The following is a 17026-nucleotide window of genomic DNA, read 5'->3' as shown; positions in this document are numbered from 1 at the left end:
GAAAGAACAAGGTGTGAGTAAAATTAAACAAAAATAGATAGAGCTGCTTAGAGAGATTAAAATAAGAAATGGAAGACAACATGGCAAAGGAAAGAAGTGAAATGCTAGGTACCTAAATAGTTCTATATTATAAAATTATTCACTTTAATAATTAGTCATCAGAATACTGGGATCATTGCAATTTATTCATGTTATTTATTCAGAACTGTTTAAATGGATGCATTGAATATAAATTCTGGTTTTTGGGATTCATTAACTTGCATATGTCTTACATTTTAATGTAATAATTTCAAGCGCTTATCTTAGTACTCAGAGATAATTTTTAATTTTCGGTGGCATATGGGCAGTTTTCATTACTAAAGCCAAGGGGGGAAAATGTGATAGCCAATTTATTCATGGTACTCTACTATCTACTTGTTTTTATGTATACCATTTCTAAGTCTTCTGAATTCAAGCCCCTGGTATTTCATTCTGCCTCTTAACTGTGTAAAGACCACTTGTATAATTCTCCCATTCCCATCTAACCTGTTCTGAGCTCTAGGAACATGATTCAGTTCATTAGAACAGTACCTCCCAACTCAGGAAGAGAAGGAGAGCACTTATTAGAACAACTAGGAGAGTTTAACCTAATTGCAGCAGGCTTCTTCCTGAGATTTTGATGTACCCCTGCAGGTCTAGGTGTGGAGGGGTAGAACATGAATATTTTATGTAAGCTCACCACATGATTAGTTCCAACATACCTGCTGATTGGAAACTTACTTCAGAAGAAGAACTGAAATCAGCAGTTAGTCTTTTTATCCTCTGATATTTAAAAGGTCACTGATTCTTAAAGTAGGTGTCAAAATGACTTCATTCCCAGGCAAAGAAAAATCTGCATTCCTCATGTGGTTATAGGAGGAAGTAAATACTTCTTTTGTCACTAAAGATTGGAGTTTGACTTTATTCCCCTAGAAAAAAGAATTTAGCTAAATTCATAAACATTTTCCTAAACCAAGAAAAAAATATTCTTCAGGAATAATGCTGTTTCTTGAACTTCCACTAGAAACCATTTTCTATTCTTGATTTAACCATTTCTCAGAATAGTTTTGTGAAGTAGCATGGTAACTTCCGAAACATGGGACACAGAAAATGTAAGTGACAAAACCCATAGGCTTAACCTCACTTCATTTCCTTCTTTGTCCCATATGAGATCCAGTTATAGAGAAGGAAGTCAGATTTCCTTCTTTAGACAGTTTCTTGAACTTTCTCTTCATCACTAAATAAACTTTAAATACAAATGAAAAACTTTTTGTTTCAGGGAAAAGACTTTTGTCCTGACACCAGAACTCAGTCCTCGGAAACTTCAGGGTTTACCTTTTGAAAAAGCCTCAGTATGTCATTATCATGGAATTGAGTGAGTTTTTTACTTTCACTTTACTCTTCTGTGTGTTGTTGATGTAGCTTATCTTAGGTGAGTGTGAAGAGTGACTAATAAAATGATATAAATTGGGACAGAGAAGCAAAGAGAAAGTATGTCAAAAAAACCTCAAAAAACTAAGCAGTACATACACAAATAATTTGTCTTCTGTTGGAAAAAAGTTATTTGATGATTAATCAGTTTTACATTTAAACATCCTATTATTAGTTACTAGATATTTTAGTCAAAATTATTTTAGTCCCTACATTGTAAATGTGTATTTATACTACTGGTCACATTAATATTCCCTGGTCATTGTAATTGCTCAGAAACTGTTAGATAAAATGCATTCTCATTTGCAACATGTTAATTATGTGTACATTTTTATGGAATTCTAATTGACCAGATGAATGAAATTTCCAAGGATTCTTTTGCTTAGAGGTATTAGGAGTTCCGGAGGTCATGTGCACATCTACCATTTTCACCAGGACAAGAAATGGAATGATAGAGATAATGTATTTTAGGTTAAATTTTCAAGACCTTAGTGACAACAGGTCATTCTAGGAATGGTTAGGTTTCTTGTTATGCTTAAATAAGATTTATTTTATTTAAAGAATATGTAAAGTTATGTCAAATTTGATACTAGAAGCAAAAATTTTTGGTTATTTTTGAGCATCAAAATTAAACTCTCCGTTAAAGTCAGGGGCAAGAAAAAGATACCTGCTCTGACCAATTTTTTCTTTTTAATCATTTTTCTATATGTTCTAGCCAATCAGTTAAAATAAGGAAAACTAAAGAGTTTAAAAGAGTTACATGTAGTAAAACGGATACCAAAAGGTTTTTTTGTATTTGCTTTTTATTTTGCAGAGAAGAGACCTGAAAGACTTACAAGTAGTAGAATTTGGTAAGGTAGCCAGTTATAAAATACATATAAAAGACACAAGTTTTCCTTTAAACTAGCCATGTCCAGTTTTTAACAGGATGAAAATGATCCCATTCAAAATAGATAAAATCATAAATATCAGAAGTATTCTTGTAAGAAATGTAGAATGGGAAAATTTACAAATAATATGTATTAGGGGACATAAAAGCAATGTTGATTACTTAGGGGAAACATGCCTTGTTTCTCTATGGGAAGATCCTGTGTTATAAAGGTGTTAATTCTCCTGACATCAATGCAAACATTTAATACAGTTCTTGTCGATTTTGAACCTTTTGATGAAATAATTCTATAATTTATCTGGTAAGAAGTCTCCTCTCGTTTAAAGAATGAGATAAATTGTATTATATTACTAGAAAATTTTATTATAAAGCTATTGTAATTACAGTGTGGGGCTGGACCTAAGTAGAAATTCCAAGGAAAAAGCAAGAATACATGATAATTTGATCTGATAGAAAAAGAATTTCAAATCAGAGGGCAAAAGAAAAATGTTCCGTAGATAGTAGTGAGAATGTTGATTAAGTATTCAAATAAAAATAAATCTGTTTGAAATGATTCTTTGTTCACGCCGAATATCAAAATAAATCGCAGATGTATTAAGAATTAAAAGTGGGAAAACTGTGAAAGTAAAGAACTAGCATAAAATGTAGGGGAAAATCTGTTCTAGCAGAGGAAGAAATCAAAAAAGAGTGATAGATTTGTCCTAATTTTTAAAACAGTAATGTCAGTTATCAACAGAAACAAGATTAAAAGTGTGGATTAAACTGAGGAAAATATTTTTTGACATAAATGAGAAGGTAAATTTTCTTCGTAATGCTTACAAATCAATAAGAAAATGAGATAAAGGCCCCTATGGAAGAGTTTGCAACATCTTAAACCATTTGTTTTTGAAACAGGAAATAAATATGGCCAATACACGTGAAGAGTTGTTTTCTTCACCAGTCAGCTTTTTAAATTTACATTAAGAATGTAAATTGAAACAACAGTGAGAATCCTTTTCACCCATAAAATCATGGTGGAGGTAAAGGGACATGAATAAGCCAGCTTGGAATATAAATTGTTACAACCTGTCTGGGGGGCTGCTTGGTAATCTACCAAAAGCCATGCAGTTGTTTATAATATCAGATAGATTAACTTCACTTAATGATAAAATTAGCGTTTACATGGAAAGTTATTAGGCAAGGGTATTTTTCACAGTGTTATTTAAAATAAGAAACATTGGAAATAATGTCTAACTGTAGGAGGTTGGTTAAATAAATTATAGTGCATCCATAAAATAAAATACTGTGCAGCCACCAGAATGGTTAAAATAAAAGACCGATGAGTGTTGACAAGCGTATGGAACAATCAGAACCCTGGAACATTTTTGGTGGAAGTATAACGTGATTTATCTACTTCAGAAAAGGATCTGGCAGGTTCTTATAAAACTGAACATACTCAGACTCCCTGGCTCAGCATTTCTAATAGTCATTTTCCTAAGAGAAATGAAAACCTAACACCACAAAAAGACTGGTAAAAGAACCCACAGAGCAGTTTTATTCATAATACCCACAACCTGGAAATAGCCTTAGGTGTACATCAATGGGAGAATAGATAAGTTAACTGGTATTAAAGCAGCACTACTCAGTAATAACAAGGAACAATGTATGTATACATGCAACAACATTGAACTTCTGTCTGTCTGAGTATGAAAAAAACAGTTGAAATAAGAATTTAAGGACTTTAAAAAGTGAAAGTTGCCTGCCCTTATAAGCAAATAAACAAATTTGTGACTCCATTTTCCTTGCTGTAAATTTAATCTGGGGCCATTGAGATCAAACTAAGAAAGTTGCAGGAGGTGAGCACAGTGAGTCCAGAAACATGCTTTTTTTCAGGATTTGGGTTTATAGTGTGAGGGCCTATTCACATTACATGTAGATTAAATTTCTACTCGAAGCAAAGTTCAAGTGAAATTTCAAAGTAAATATGACACTGCAAAGAAAGTTCTCTCTTCTTACATTGCCGTGAGCCTCTGGAATCCTTGAGCTTTTCCTCTACTCAAACATAAGAAATATTTGGAAGAAATATATAAACTGCTCAAGTACAGATCAATGTTTACTTAAGCCAAAATGAAATCTATCCACAGTTGACTTGTTTTTCACTTCTCTCTCCTATCCTGGAGTGTAAGATACCATTGATTGTAAGATGCACCATTTTCTTTAACAACAAATTGAATTCCACTGTCAAACTGAGAGTCAGTTGGCCACACCAGCCTCCTGTTGCTCTGAACTTTCTTTCATGTATTCCAAGAGATTTGGCAGTTTTTCCGGCTTTCATCGGCATTGCTTGGTGTGTGCTAGGCAGTATCTTGCCTATTTTGTAGTTACAGGACAATGATAGCTTCATCTTCTGATAGGTATTTTTCTTTCTTTGGACACATAAAGCATTTGGTTATTGATTTGCAAGAAAATGTGGAAGTTTACTCATTCATCCAACAGTGAATATTTTTCTTCACTATTATCACATACGCACCCTGCTACTCTGTTTCTGTTCTTTTCTTATTTACAAAGTCACTTTTTGTTTTGATGCCAAATCATAGTAAAATCACTTTGAAGACATTTTAAATGACAATTGAAGTCAATATGCACAGTGCACATAATTCAGTTGGAGGCATGACATTATGAACAGCTGTGATTAAGAGATGTTAAAACTGGAAGGAAAAAATCTGCATCTTAGAATCAAAATCTTAGAGTAGAAAAAAGTATGCATGTGGAGTCAAACTATGCATTATTTTTCTCTGAAAAATTTCCTGTAAGCCAATCAGGAATTACATTTCCTCTCTCCTAGAACTTTTCCTTAACATTCATGGTTCTTAGTGGTTTTCTAGATTCTGTCAATCGCCCAGGATAGAAATAGGACTCATCAGTAATCCTTAGGGTTGGGGCTGATTTTTAATGAAATGTGTTTTATTAAACAACAGACTAGAGAAAGAATGTTAGAGAATTGAGAGACCTAGGTTCTAGTCACTCTTCTGCCACCAGTTAACAGTATAACTTAGGAGCTCATTTTTCCCACCTGTTAAATTAAACTGTTGGTTTATATCAGAGATTTTTCAGTCCTAGCTGCACTTTAGAATCACCTAGGTAGCTTTCTAAAAAAATGTCCAAGACTGATTCCAACCCCAGACCAATTAAATCAGAAACTCTGGGCATCAGTATTTCATAAAAACTCTTCAGATGATTCTAATGTTCAGCCGTGGGTTGACCCCTAAGTAAGATGACCCTTACACTTTACGTGAGAGATAGCATACGAAATTGGTTAAAGTCAGACTCTGAAGTCACCAACCTGGGTCTGAATCCTGGCTGAGCTACATATCATCAGCATAGCATAAGATTTGCTGTGGTAGAAAATGAAACCACTGATGATGATGATGGTGATGATAAGAGCAGCAGCATACATTTACTGACAGCTTTGCTTGCATGTTCCAGGCACTGTTTCTGAGTGCGTACGTGTACCCATTCATGATCCTCACCATAGCTCTTTGAGATAACTGCTACGAATCTCATCTTGCAGAAGAGGCAGCAGTAGCATAGATAAAATTAAGTAGTTTGGCCATGTTCACACAGTGGTAGAGCTGGATTTAAATCCAGGGAGTCTGGCTCTCTAGTCTGTACTCTTAGAAATCAAATATGTATCACAAGAGAAAGAGAAAACCTCCGTCAGGCAATCAGGTTGGGGTAATGATACACTCCTTGAGTGTTGAACTAAAAGCTTATAGACCCAAAGTTCTGACTCTAAGGAAATTTCTTAGAATTTTACAAGTAAAGAGGACAGATAACAGAAAAAGGTTTTAATGTTTAAAGTCCTGTCATCGTATATGTGAAACTGTTTCCTTGATGTAGAAGGGGAGAATGTGAAGGGTATTCCAAGGTCACACATCTCATTGGTGATTTTCTTGATACGCTTATTTGTTGTACTTAACAACATGGGATTTCTTTGTTTTTTTAAGCCTTATCAAAGCATTTATTTATTTATTATTTTTATTTATTTTTTGGCTGCGTTAGGTCTTAGTTGTGGCACGCGGGATCTCCATTGAGGCACGCGGGATCTTCCCTTGCAGCGCAGGCTCTTTGTTGCGGCGCACGGCCTTCTCCCTGGTTGCTGCGTGCAGGCTCTAGGGTGCGTGGGCTCTGTAGTTTGCGACACGCGGGCTCTCTAGTTGAGGTGCGAGCTCAATAGTTGTGGCTCGCGGGCTTAGTTGCCCTGCAGCACGTGGGATCTTAGTTCCCTTACCAGGGATAGAACCTGCATCCCCTGCATTGTAAGGCGGATTCTTTACTACTGGACCACCAGGGAAGTCCCTAAGATGGGATTTCTTTAAGTCCAGAAGCATTCACTGAGCAAACATCTCATTGATGTTAAATCACTGAGCAAACATCTCATTGTTGTTAAATCAGATTTAGCTAGAAACCAAATGCACACACAGCTGAAGTGTTTGAAGGAAAATTTGTCAATCAGTCAGTAAGGTGGAAATGAGTTTCAAAGGGAAATTTCAAAATGTTCTGAGCTGTGTTTGGTGAGCCAGTTTAGAATGCCTTTATACCCTGTTAATCTTTGTGTTGAAAATAAACTTGTTCTTTCTAACAGAAGTTAGCATTTCACGTCATTACATATCAGCCATGCTGAAGTATCAGAGGTTGGTAGAGATTTAAAAAGTATCAAAACAGCAACTGTATTATTTTGAAAATAAGCCAGAGGATTAACTTAATCTGTTGCCCAGAAACAGTCAAAGAGGAATCAGATTGTACTTCAAATTTTTTTAATCTTTTGCCATGTTGTGTAGCAGGCTGGAAAAAACTGAACTTGTGAGGGAAGTTGGCCGTTCACTCAACCTTCCAACAATTATTAGGAAGTTTAGTAAGAACTTTTTAAGCACATGTTTTGCTTTTCCCTAATTGGCAGGGAAAAGCCCATGGCTGCCTTGGAGTCTTTGATTTTAAAGATCTTTCTCTTGTTTAGATATTGCTTGGATGACCGAAAAGCATTAGAAAGAGATGGGGGATTTTCAGAACTTCAGTCTCGTCTTATTCGTTATGAAACTCAAACTACATGCACCAGAGAAAGTTTTCCAGTACCTACCGTACTGAGCCCTCTTCCGTCTCCAGCAGTTTTGTCAGAGCCCGGAAGTGTCCCTGATGGAGAAGCTTTACAAAGTGAACTCCGGACTGAAGTCTCCCGAGGAAAAAGGAGATCAAAAGATCTGAACTGCCTTTATCCCCCCAAAAGGTGGTATATTAAGTACATAAAGATAGTATCTTGACAGAAAGTATTTTAGGCCGAGGGTAATTGAATTAATCTTTCAGATTTTTAAGCTGCTTTCTGTGCAGATTTTAATGTAATTCATTCATACAGGAATTGTGTTTGTATTGTGAGCAGTTGATGATTATACTTATAAGTTATACAAGGAAATGACTTGGAAAAAACACATTGTTTCTTGCTTTATAATATACAGCCCATCAGCATGATGGGTTGTAAAGCTTTTAAGCCATGGAACACTGGCGATCTTATCCAATAGATTAAGCAGCTGAGCTGCTCTGTTGAAGGGGATGTTTAGGGATGCAGTTTTTCTGTTAGCTCTCTTCTCACTGTTTCCTACCTACACTGGCCCCTTAAACAAGGGGTTTCATGAGGTACCATTTTTGGTTGAACCTGGGCTATGGCAGTGAAAGCGAGGAGTCCTAACCACTGGACCACCAGGAAATTCCCATGAGGTACCGTTTTAAAACAACTTGTTTCATATAAAATATAGCTTTAAAGCCTACATAATAATATATGAAAAATGAGATCTTTCTAGCTAATTTATTTGCTAGCTAAATAAAATATCCAAATACCTGAACAGAAATTAGAAGCTTATGAGATAAACACTCTAATTTCTATTGAATTTATATATCTTTAGAACCTTTGTCAAATTTAGGTCTTTGGCACCTAAAACAAACCTTAAATTCTTATTATATGTAAATCTTTCAAAAAGTATCAAATATCTTAAAGTGAAACTTTCAAATCTTCTTTTAAACAGTGAAAATTATTAGAATCCTTTTTCCCTGATGGGGAATAACTAAATTATTTTCATGAGGACTTTACAAGTTCATGGTAATATTTACATGCGATAAAGCTAAAAAGCAAATCCATTGACATTTAGGATACTGTATTTTGTAATAATATTTTTTATTTCTGACTGTGACTGATAGATATGTGTTCCAGACAAGAAAGTACACTGTGGCCTCTAGGTTAACAGAATTGAAAAATATGAGACCCTATCTTGTAACAGGAAATTTAAACATTCTAGAAAGATTGAAACAAGAGCTACTTTTATAGTTTTATTTCTGTTTGTTTTAACACTGTTATTTATTTTGCTCAGGTAGTTGCATAGCTACAACAAGCATGATTATTATGGTTTCTTCATCAAAATTATCTTAATAGAAAAGTATAAGTACTTGGCAGATGAGTACTGGATCTATAAATAGCATTGCCTGGAGTGCCATCCCTGATTTCTGTGAGAAATTGTAAATTAACGGGGAGGGTGACAGTAATGTTGCTAGTTTTTCCTATTAGCTTTTAATACTAGCTGAAATCCTAGAATGTTATTCATTGCCTTCTGTGTTCTAGTCACTCATTTGAAGAACTAAGGGAGCAACTGTATAATATGATGTTGACTGCTTATTTAAGGCAGTAGTGGCAAGAAATTGTGTTTGCTTTTCTTGGGTTTATATGTCAATGGTTATGGTTGTAACATTTAAGACAGAAAATGGACTTCATTGTTGATTCACTTCATCTGCATTATATTTTCCCCCCCATTAGACTTGTGAAATCTGAAAGTTCAGATTCTCTTCTTTCTCAGAGAAGTGGCATTACTAATCATCATCATCATGCAGTGACATCCAGAAAGCCACGGGCAGAGAGATCATTACCTGTGACTTGTCCATCTCTTCCAGTTCTTAGCAGTGAAACTCCCAAAGTCACTACAAATGCCAGTTCAGGTCAAAAAAGTGTGCCTGAATCAAAAACATCGAGGCCCAGTAAGGAATCCAGATCACAGAAACACACACGGGTAAAGATTTACTTCCTGACTCTCTTAGTTCTGCACGGGAAGAAATTTCTTCATTTGATTCGTTTTAAACGTTTGTCTAAAAATTTTATGAATGAAATGAAATGGTATCTTTAATTTACTTTAAAATAATTCAGGGGAGTTCCCTGGTGGCCTAGTGGTTAGGATTCTGGGCTTTCACTGCCTTGCCCGGATTCAATCCCTGGTCCAGGAACTGAGATCCTGCAAGCTGTGTGGTATGGCCAAAAAAATGGAGGAAAAAAAAAATTCAGTGCAAGAAGGATAATGGAAAAGTGAGTGGGGGCGTATAAGTGAAACAGAAAGAGCCACAAATTGATCCTTCTTGAAACTGGTAGTAGATACATCGAGATGAGGATTTGTTACAAATATTCTCTTTACAGTGTTTGACATTTTCCATAATAAAAAATAAGTACACACCTGTATATCCCTGCTGTGTGTACCTTTTACACTCAGATTTTGATTCAGAACTCAGGATATGAATTCCTCTCTTCAGATACTCTGGTCCTTTCTTCCTGACAGATAGCCTGCGACACGTGTGATCGTGTCACTGTTTCAGATCTCCTTTCTTCTAGATGCTTTGTCTTAATGAGCTTATCTATCTTTAGCATAGCTACATGGTTCTGTGATTCACAGAACTTAACTCTAAAGCTGAAATAATATGTTTGTACCTTTTCCAAGACATATTTGTTCTATACTATGTTCTGTTCAAGATATTGAAAGAAGTAGTTACTGAAACCCTGAAGAAACACAGGATTACTGAGGCTCACGAATGTTTCACGGCTTGCAGCCAACGTCTCTTTGAGATCTCGAAGTTCTATCTAAAGGTACAGTGTCTTCTCTACTGATGGCAAAATCGAGGTCAAGTTCTAATGTTCCTATTTGACACAAGATAATATTGACTGAGTATTTTTTACACTGATAGCTTATTGCCAATTTTTTTTTAATGGAGGTAGAAAAATTGGAGTCAAAAAGTTTATATTTGATTTATTTGATTTTAGTTCTCAGATGTAGAAAACTACACTTTAACTGGTATCCTCAGTGTTTCCCTAACAAGCCTTTGACTTAAGTTGATAATAAGCTTCCACTTACTTTATTCAACTTATTCAAGTAATTTTAGTATATAGTGAAACTACTGGAGGGAGTATCGAAGCACCCAGCTTCTAATTTTGGATCCATTATCTGCTTGTTGTAAGACATTGGACAGATCGGCCATTCAGATGACAATTTTGTAAAACTTAGATGGTGTTAGATTAGTTCCAGTTTTCAGAGTTTCTGACTTGAATCACAATTTTATATGGGTTCCTGATTAAAACTGCAGATGGACCGCATGCATTCGATTCCCTTCCCTTCTAATATCTCTCAAGAAACACAGTATTGAAAGTACAAAAACTAAGAAAAGAGGAAAGGAGAAATGTAGAAATGTTTTCATACATTGTTGAACCAAAAAAAATACATGGAAGCGTGGTATAACAGAGTAGAAGAAGTGACAGCCTAAATGTCTGCCTGGGGACACCTGTGAGAGGCAAGCCAGTTCAACAGACACGGTCTGTGACCTGCTCAGGTCTTGGAGACACCAAGTATCATGGAAAGCAGGGGCAAGGTGCCAGGTGAAAAAAAAGAGGAGTTAAATAGAGATCTACAGAGTGAACTGGGGAGCCTTCAGTTTGCTCTGCACGCTTTTCCCCCGCAATGTTAACTACAGATAAGTATATTATACATAGTTTTATCCTCACCACCCCCCACCCCACCCCTGCGACAATGCAGGAAATAGTCTCTGGAGAAAAAAGAATTGGAGGCCACGGTAAAAAGTCCAACTGGCCCCTTATTCCCCTACCTTGTAAAGATACCAATGAACAAGCTCTGTACAGACAGAGCTTCCAGTAAGATTTTTACTATCTCATTTTAAAATATGACTGGACAGCCAAGAGTTAGCATACTTTTTAGAAAAGCTTCTAATACAGCAGATGCCAAAACATGAAGGAACAAAGGGAACTATGAAGGAGCAGAAAGCTGAAGAAAACTTCATAAAAAACTATATTGTCTCAGAGAGAAGATAATTGGGTGCACAAAACCGGAATGGGATGCTGTTTCCAAAAACTATAGAACATGAAAGCTCCTTAAAATTAGAAATATGATAAAATCAGTACAATAGAAAGGCTGAACAGTTGAGATTAAGAAATTTACCAGAAATTAGTATTAATGACAAAATTAAGGATAAAAACATTAAACACAGGATAAGAAAATGGGGGAATTAATCCAAAAGATCCAATATGCTAATAATAGGAGTTTCAAAAATAGAGACTAGAGGAGAGAAAACTCAAAAATATAACAGAAAGTTTTCTAGACCTGAAGGACGCACTCCTTCTGCTGGAAAGGGCACACAGCTTGTCCAGCCTAGTGGATGACAGTTCTACAAGCCACATCACTGTGGAATGTCACATCTCCTGGGACAGAGAGAATATTTCCTAAAAGCTTCCCAGGAGAGAAAGTAGTTTACATACAAAGAATCAATAAGAGTGGCATTGGATTTTTCTGTGTGCCAGAAGAAGGTAGAACAGTATCTTCAAATTCTGAAGGAAAGTGATTTACCTACTATTTTATACCTGGTCTAGAAGTCAGTCAGGTATGAAAATTCAGTACAGATACTTTCAGTCATGGAAGGTCTGAAAAATTCTGTCATTTTTTTACCCTTTTGACAAATCTGTGAGAAGATGAAATTCAATAGAACAAGGGACTGAATCAAGAAATAAAAGAAAAACTAACCTAGACTGGGGAAGATAAGTCCCAATGGGACCAGGCTGAGGGAGCAATTGGACCAAATTGGAGCAGGCTATGGGAGGAGGATCTCCAGTTTAAAAAAATACAATTAAGAAAACAAAAGCAAAAACGAAAAGCTGAAGTGAGAGATTATCCAGGATCCCTGAGTGTTTGAAGAACTTTGCTGTACATTTAATCAGTCTTTCACAGCATTGTGGGGTGGGGGTAGGATTATACACGTGGAAAACTAAGCAAACGTAGTTCAACTACAGGATAAACAAAACAGATGAAAGAGAAATTATAACCGTTATACATTACTTAGCTCAGGATTGAACTATATTTGCTTAGGTATAAAATGCAAACATTGACTATTTACTAATCAAAAATTTGTGGTGCAGCTGTTACTGAGAGGAAGAGAAGGGAGGTGGGAGGATTCAGAGACCTGAATCTGGGATAACAGCAATCACTGTCTAGAACTGTTAAATCACGAAATAAAGTATAAGCTTATTATTTAGTAACATGAAGGTATAAATAAGAGAAAGAGCTTAAAGAATTCAAAGTGACTACTTCAATGGAACATAGCTTGGAAGTGCAGCGGAGGATTACTTTTTTTTTTAAATACAATTGGGTTTTAAAATTTTTATAATATAATTTGATATAGTCATTACCTTTTTACAAGTCAGAGATTTCAGTTTTATTTCCTATGTCATTCCCTCTTTGTGGTGGAATGAAATAGCCAAAAAGAAGAGAGAGAAAAAAAGTTATTTTATCTGAAAAATAAATATGAACTGTATGTTCATTTCCTGAGTAATGAAGTTAATGTGGCTACTCATAGTTGAGGATGGGGCTTAGGTTTGGTCAGTGCCATTGAGTATTTGAGATTAGAGTGGCATGGATTTATGTATATATGGATGTATTTTGGTTAGAGTACTTTGACAGGAACTAAATTATAATCTGTTACTTTAATTTTTTTGTAGTATCTCCCTCTTCATGTTGATACTTACAGAATTAGGATCATCTCAAGTTTTTAATAATGACTTGTTCTCTGTAATTTAATGTGCAGATTTAAGCTGCTGTATTTTATTATGTTTAGGATCTTAAAACTTCAAGGGGTCTATTTGAAGAAATGAAGAAAACAGCAAGCAACAATGTTGTACAGGTAAATAAATTATTCCCAAGAAACGACATTCAATTAAATTGCTATTTTATTGCAGGTTAGTACCTATGATGCTGTAATATATGCAGTAAGAATTAGTGAGTGGTCTTTTCAACTTTGTCCCTATGACCACTCTTTAAAATAGTGAATAATAGACTTATGCAAGCAGAATCTTTAGTAGTATTTAAGAGATTTCTCTGTTAACAAAGGAGCTTCTAAACTGATGTTAAGAAAGAAACAGAAAAAAAAAATCCAAAGAGCTGGAAAAATTAATCCATTTCTATTAGCTATTTTCAGTTTAGTTAATTTCTTCTTAGTGATGCTTTGAAAGTACATTTTTCAAATAAAGGTGAGAAAATAGAGTCCAGTGAGAAAACTGCTTGTCCAGTGAGAACATCTTGTCCAGCGAGAACACTACTGTATTCCACAGCGGAAGTTCAGCAAAAAGTGTTCTTGAGCAAGAACATAAAATGTGGGGTTTTTTTTCCATTTAAAAATTCATGATCTAACATATAATATGTATACACATATGCAAAGAAACACATACAATTTATTTTTATTTATTTTTTTAACATCTTTATTGGGGTATAATTGCTTTACAATGGTGTGTTAGTTTCTGCTTTATAACAAAGTGAATCAGTTATACATATACATGTGTTCCCTCCCATATCTCTTCCCTCTTGCGTCTCCCTCCCTCCCACCCTCCCTAACACATACAATTTAAAAACATAATTTTAAAAGAGAATATCCTTGGGATCACTCACTGTGCAACCTGGGAAATAAAATATTGTGGGGACCTTGGAAACCCCCAAAGAATCCCTTCCCCACCATATCCCACTGCATCACCTCTGGAGGTAACCGCTCTACTGATTTTTGTGTGTGTGTGATAATCATTTCCTTAGTTTTTTTTTTTAATAGAAGTATAGTTGATGTATAATATTATGTAAGTTACAGGTGTACAATATAGTGATTCACAATTTTTAAAGGTTATACTCCATTTTTAATTACTATAAAATCTTGGCTCTATTCCCTGTGTTGTACAATATACCCTTGTAGCTTATTTTATACATAATAGTTTGTACTTCTTAATCTCATACTCCTATATTGCCCCTTCCCCTTTCCCTGTCCCCACTGGTATCTGCTAGTAAAATGTATTTTCAAGATAATATATATTTTAAGATTTGGCAGGTTATTTTTTGCTTTAAATTTTCTACCATACTCTTTTGAAATTTTAACAATATCTTTTTCTATCACTTGTGTTTCCAATAGAAATGTACCATAATCATATTTTTTTCTCTCCCTAGGTGATTGAATGGGTATTAGAAAAGACAAGCAAGAAATAGCACAAAATCATTCTCTTTGGATAATTATAAATTGGACAGAGCTATTATTTACTTTTTCCTTCCATAGTTTGAAAATTACAAACAAATTTCAAACTTTATTCAAAGAATAGATGTTACATCTCTAAAGAATTTCATAAATATCCTATATTTATATAGTTTTGAGGTTGCTCAGTTAATGTATTTATAATTGTATACTTATTTTATAGTTTTACTATATTTTAATTTTTTAATATTTTTATATATGTTTACAAATTTTACTCTTGGTTATTTAATTATTCCAATAAATAGAAAAAGATATTTCTTTACTTCTTGGTAAATGTCTTTGTTGTTAGGCCTATTTAAATTAATAAGTCTTAAGTAAGACATTGCCAGTGGTTTTTCTCATGTGTTCCAATAGCATGATTTATTGGATGGCCCCTGATTTAGAAAATATTGGCAAGAAAATTCACACAGTTAGCCATGTTCCCTTACCCCTGCCCTAGAGCCACCACTGTTGAGCTGTTCATTTTATTTGGGATCAAAAATGAAGAAAGAGCAAAACTTATGAAAATAAGACACAGTGAAAATGACTAAGTACAGACTCCCAGAAAAAAAATACCTTTTCCCATGGCAGAAAATCTGGAAAATGTGGAAAATGCAAAAAAGAGTGGAAAAAAATTCTAACATTGTTTCTGTCTATAGGTAACCACTGTTAATATTTTTAAACATTATGTTTAAAATATTTTCAGAATTGGTGTCGTATGTGTGTGTATGTTTGTGTACGTGTGTTTATATGTGTGATGTGTGTGTATATTATATTAATTTATAGCCTGCTTTTCACTTAACAATGTGATATAACTTAATGATCTATGATATAAAATGATTTTTATATCATATATCATCATTTTAATAACTGCATGATACAAATGAACCACAATTTGTTAAATCAGTCCCTCATTGTTGGACATATGAGTTCAATTTTTCCTTACTAAAAATAAAACTTTAATGAATATTCCTGGTACATCACTGATTATTCCTTAGTATAAGTTTTTCGGAGTGGAATTTGTGATTTTTGGTAAATTTTTCCAAATTGCCTTTCTGAGAGATCAGTGTGTACACCCACCAGCAGAGTCCCCGTTTCCTTTTCTGATGGCTGAAAATAGTGAGGGTGAACATTTTAAAAAATATTTTGGCCGCTTTTTCAGTAAATTTAATTGGTCAAAGAAATTAATTTCTAAATTTCTAGATGCCTTCCTGGAATTCCAAAGCTGATCTCCACATTATCCACGTCAGGGCCTAGACTCCCACAGGGTCAGAGGTTTGGGCTGCAGCCTCCCTTATTTGGGCTTCTGGAGAAGGGGAGTTACAAGCCTTCCCTATACCTGCACGCTTTCCATACTCGGATACTACTTTAACTTAACTTCCATGCAGTGCTCCTACTTCATACCTTTTGTGAACTTCCCATAAAAAATATTTCAAAGTAAAAAGTGACAAGATATTTCAGATAAATTTGAAAGCAGGTACAAAGGAGAGATCTAAAAGGCCCAAAGACTTCAGGTCAATTTTTGGAATAGACTAAAAGTCATGGAAGAAAAGGCAGGCTGAACTGAGGTTCAGCTGTACATACTTTGGGCTGTGTTCCAGGAGAGGAACCCTGCTGACCAGTTGTTCTGTCTATATATACGATAAGTATGAGCGGGACCTCATGTGGGAGGGAGAATATAGGCTGAGCTTAGATATCAGATGTTCTGAGGAGTTATTTCCCAGTGCTGGGAATAATGCCTAAAGCTCCCGCTCTTTATAAGGACTCTTTTTTGGAGAAAGAGGGAGCCACAGGGCTGGACTAGCTCAGTTCCGTTATCTAGTGATGGTACATTTGGCAAAATTGTTGCCTGCATAACCTGGAAAAGAGAATTTGTACCAAATGAACTCATGGATCTAGTTAAGGTTATTTCCAGACAGAATGCTAGAAGTGTCAATGAGCCATTTGTTTGTTTATTTGGCTGAATACAATAAGGTGCAGGACAAGATAGATGAACAAGAGGAGGGACTGTTCAGTTTTCTAGCAGCACTTTGAGGAGATACAGAGGGCTTAGAACATTCTGGATTGGAAAATAAAATGTTTTCCCGCTTCTAGTATCTCTAATGGCAAAATATTCTCCAAGTAAGTAATAGCCTCAAGAAAAAGATCAAACCAAAGGTCTAGCGATATAATTCTTTATTAAGACCTTAGAAATATTTAAAGTAAACTCTCGTAGCAAGACAAAAGGGCTTTTAAGAATCTTCAGGGTGTTGCCCCGTGGCACTCTGACACCCAAAGTAAAGAGGACCTGTCCTGAAAAGAATTGTG

General features: G+C 35.1%; 1 protein-coding gene across 1 annotated transcript in view; it reads left to right on the top strand.

Moving 5' to 3' along the window:
* Positions 1 to 15201, top strand: part of MTBP (MDM2 binding protein) — a 72183-nt gene extending 56982 nt beyond the window's left edge. Inside the window, exons 17-22 of the mRNA XM_079901656.1 lie at positions 1298 to 1393; positions 7335 to 7601; positions 9174 to 9423; positions 10152 to 10265; positions 13292 to 13357; positions 14659 to 15201. Coding sequence (XP_079757782.1) covers positions 1298 to 1393; positions 7335 to 7601; positions 9174 to 9423; positions 10152 to 10265; positions 13292 to 13357; positions 14659 to 14697 — 832 coding nt within the window. The 3' untranslated portion in view covers positions 14698 to 15201. The remainder of the gene's footprint in view (positions 1 to 1297; positions 1394 to 7334; positions 7602 to 9173; positions 9424 to 10151; positions 10266 to 13291; positions 13358 to 14658) is intronic.
* The last annotated feature ends 1825 nt before the right edge of the window (positions 15202 to 17026 follow it).

The sequence above is a fragment of the Stenella coeruleoalba genome (genome assembly GCF_951394435.1).
Source record: "Stenella coeruleoalba genome assembly, chromosome: 17".
Lineage (NCBI taxonomy): Eukaryota > Metazoa > Chordata > Mammalia > Artiodactyla > Delphinidae > Stenella > Stenella coeruleoalba.
This window is presented reverse-complemented; position numbering and strand designations above follow the sequence as displayed.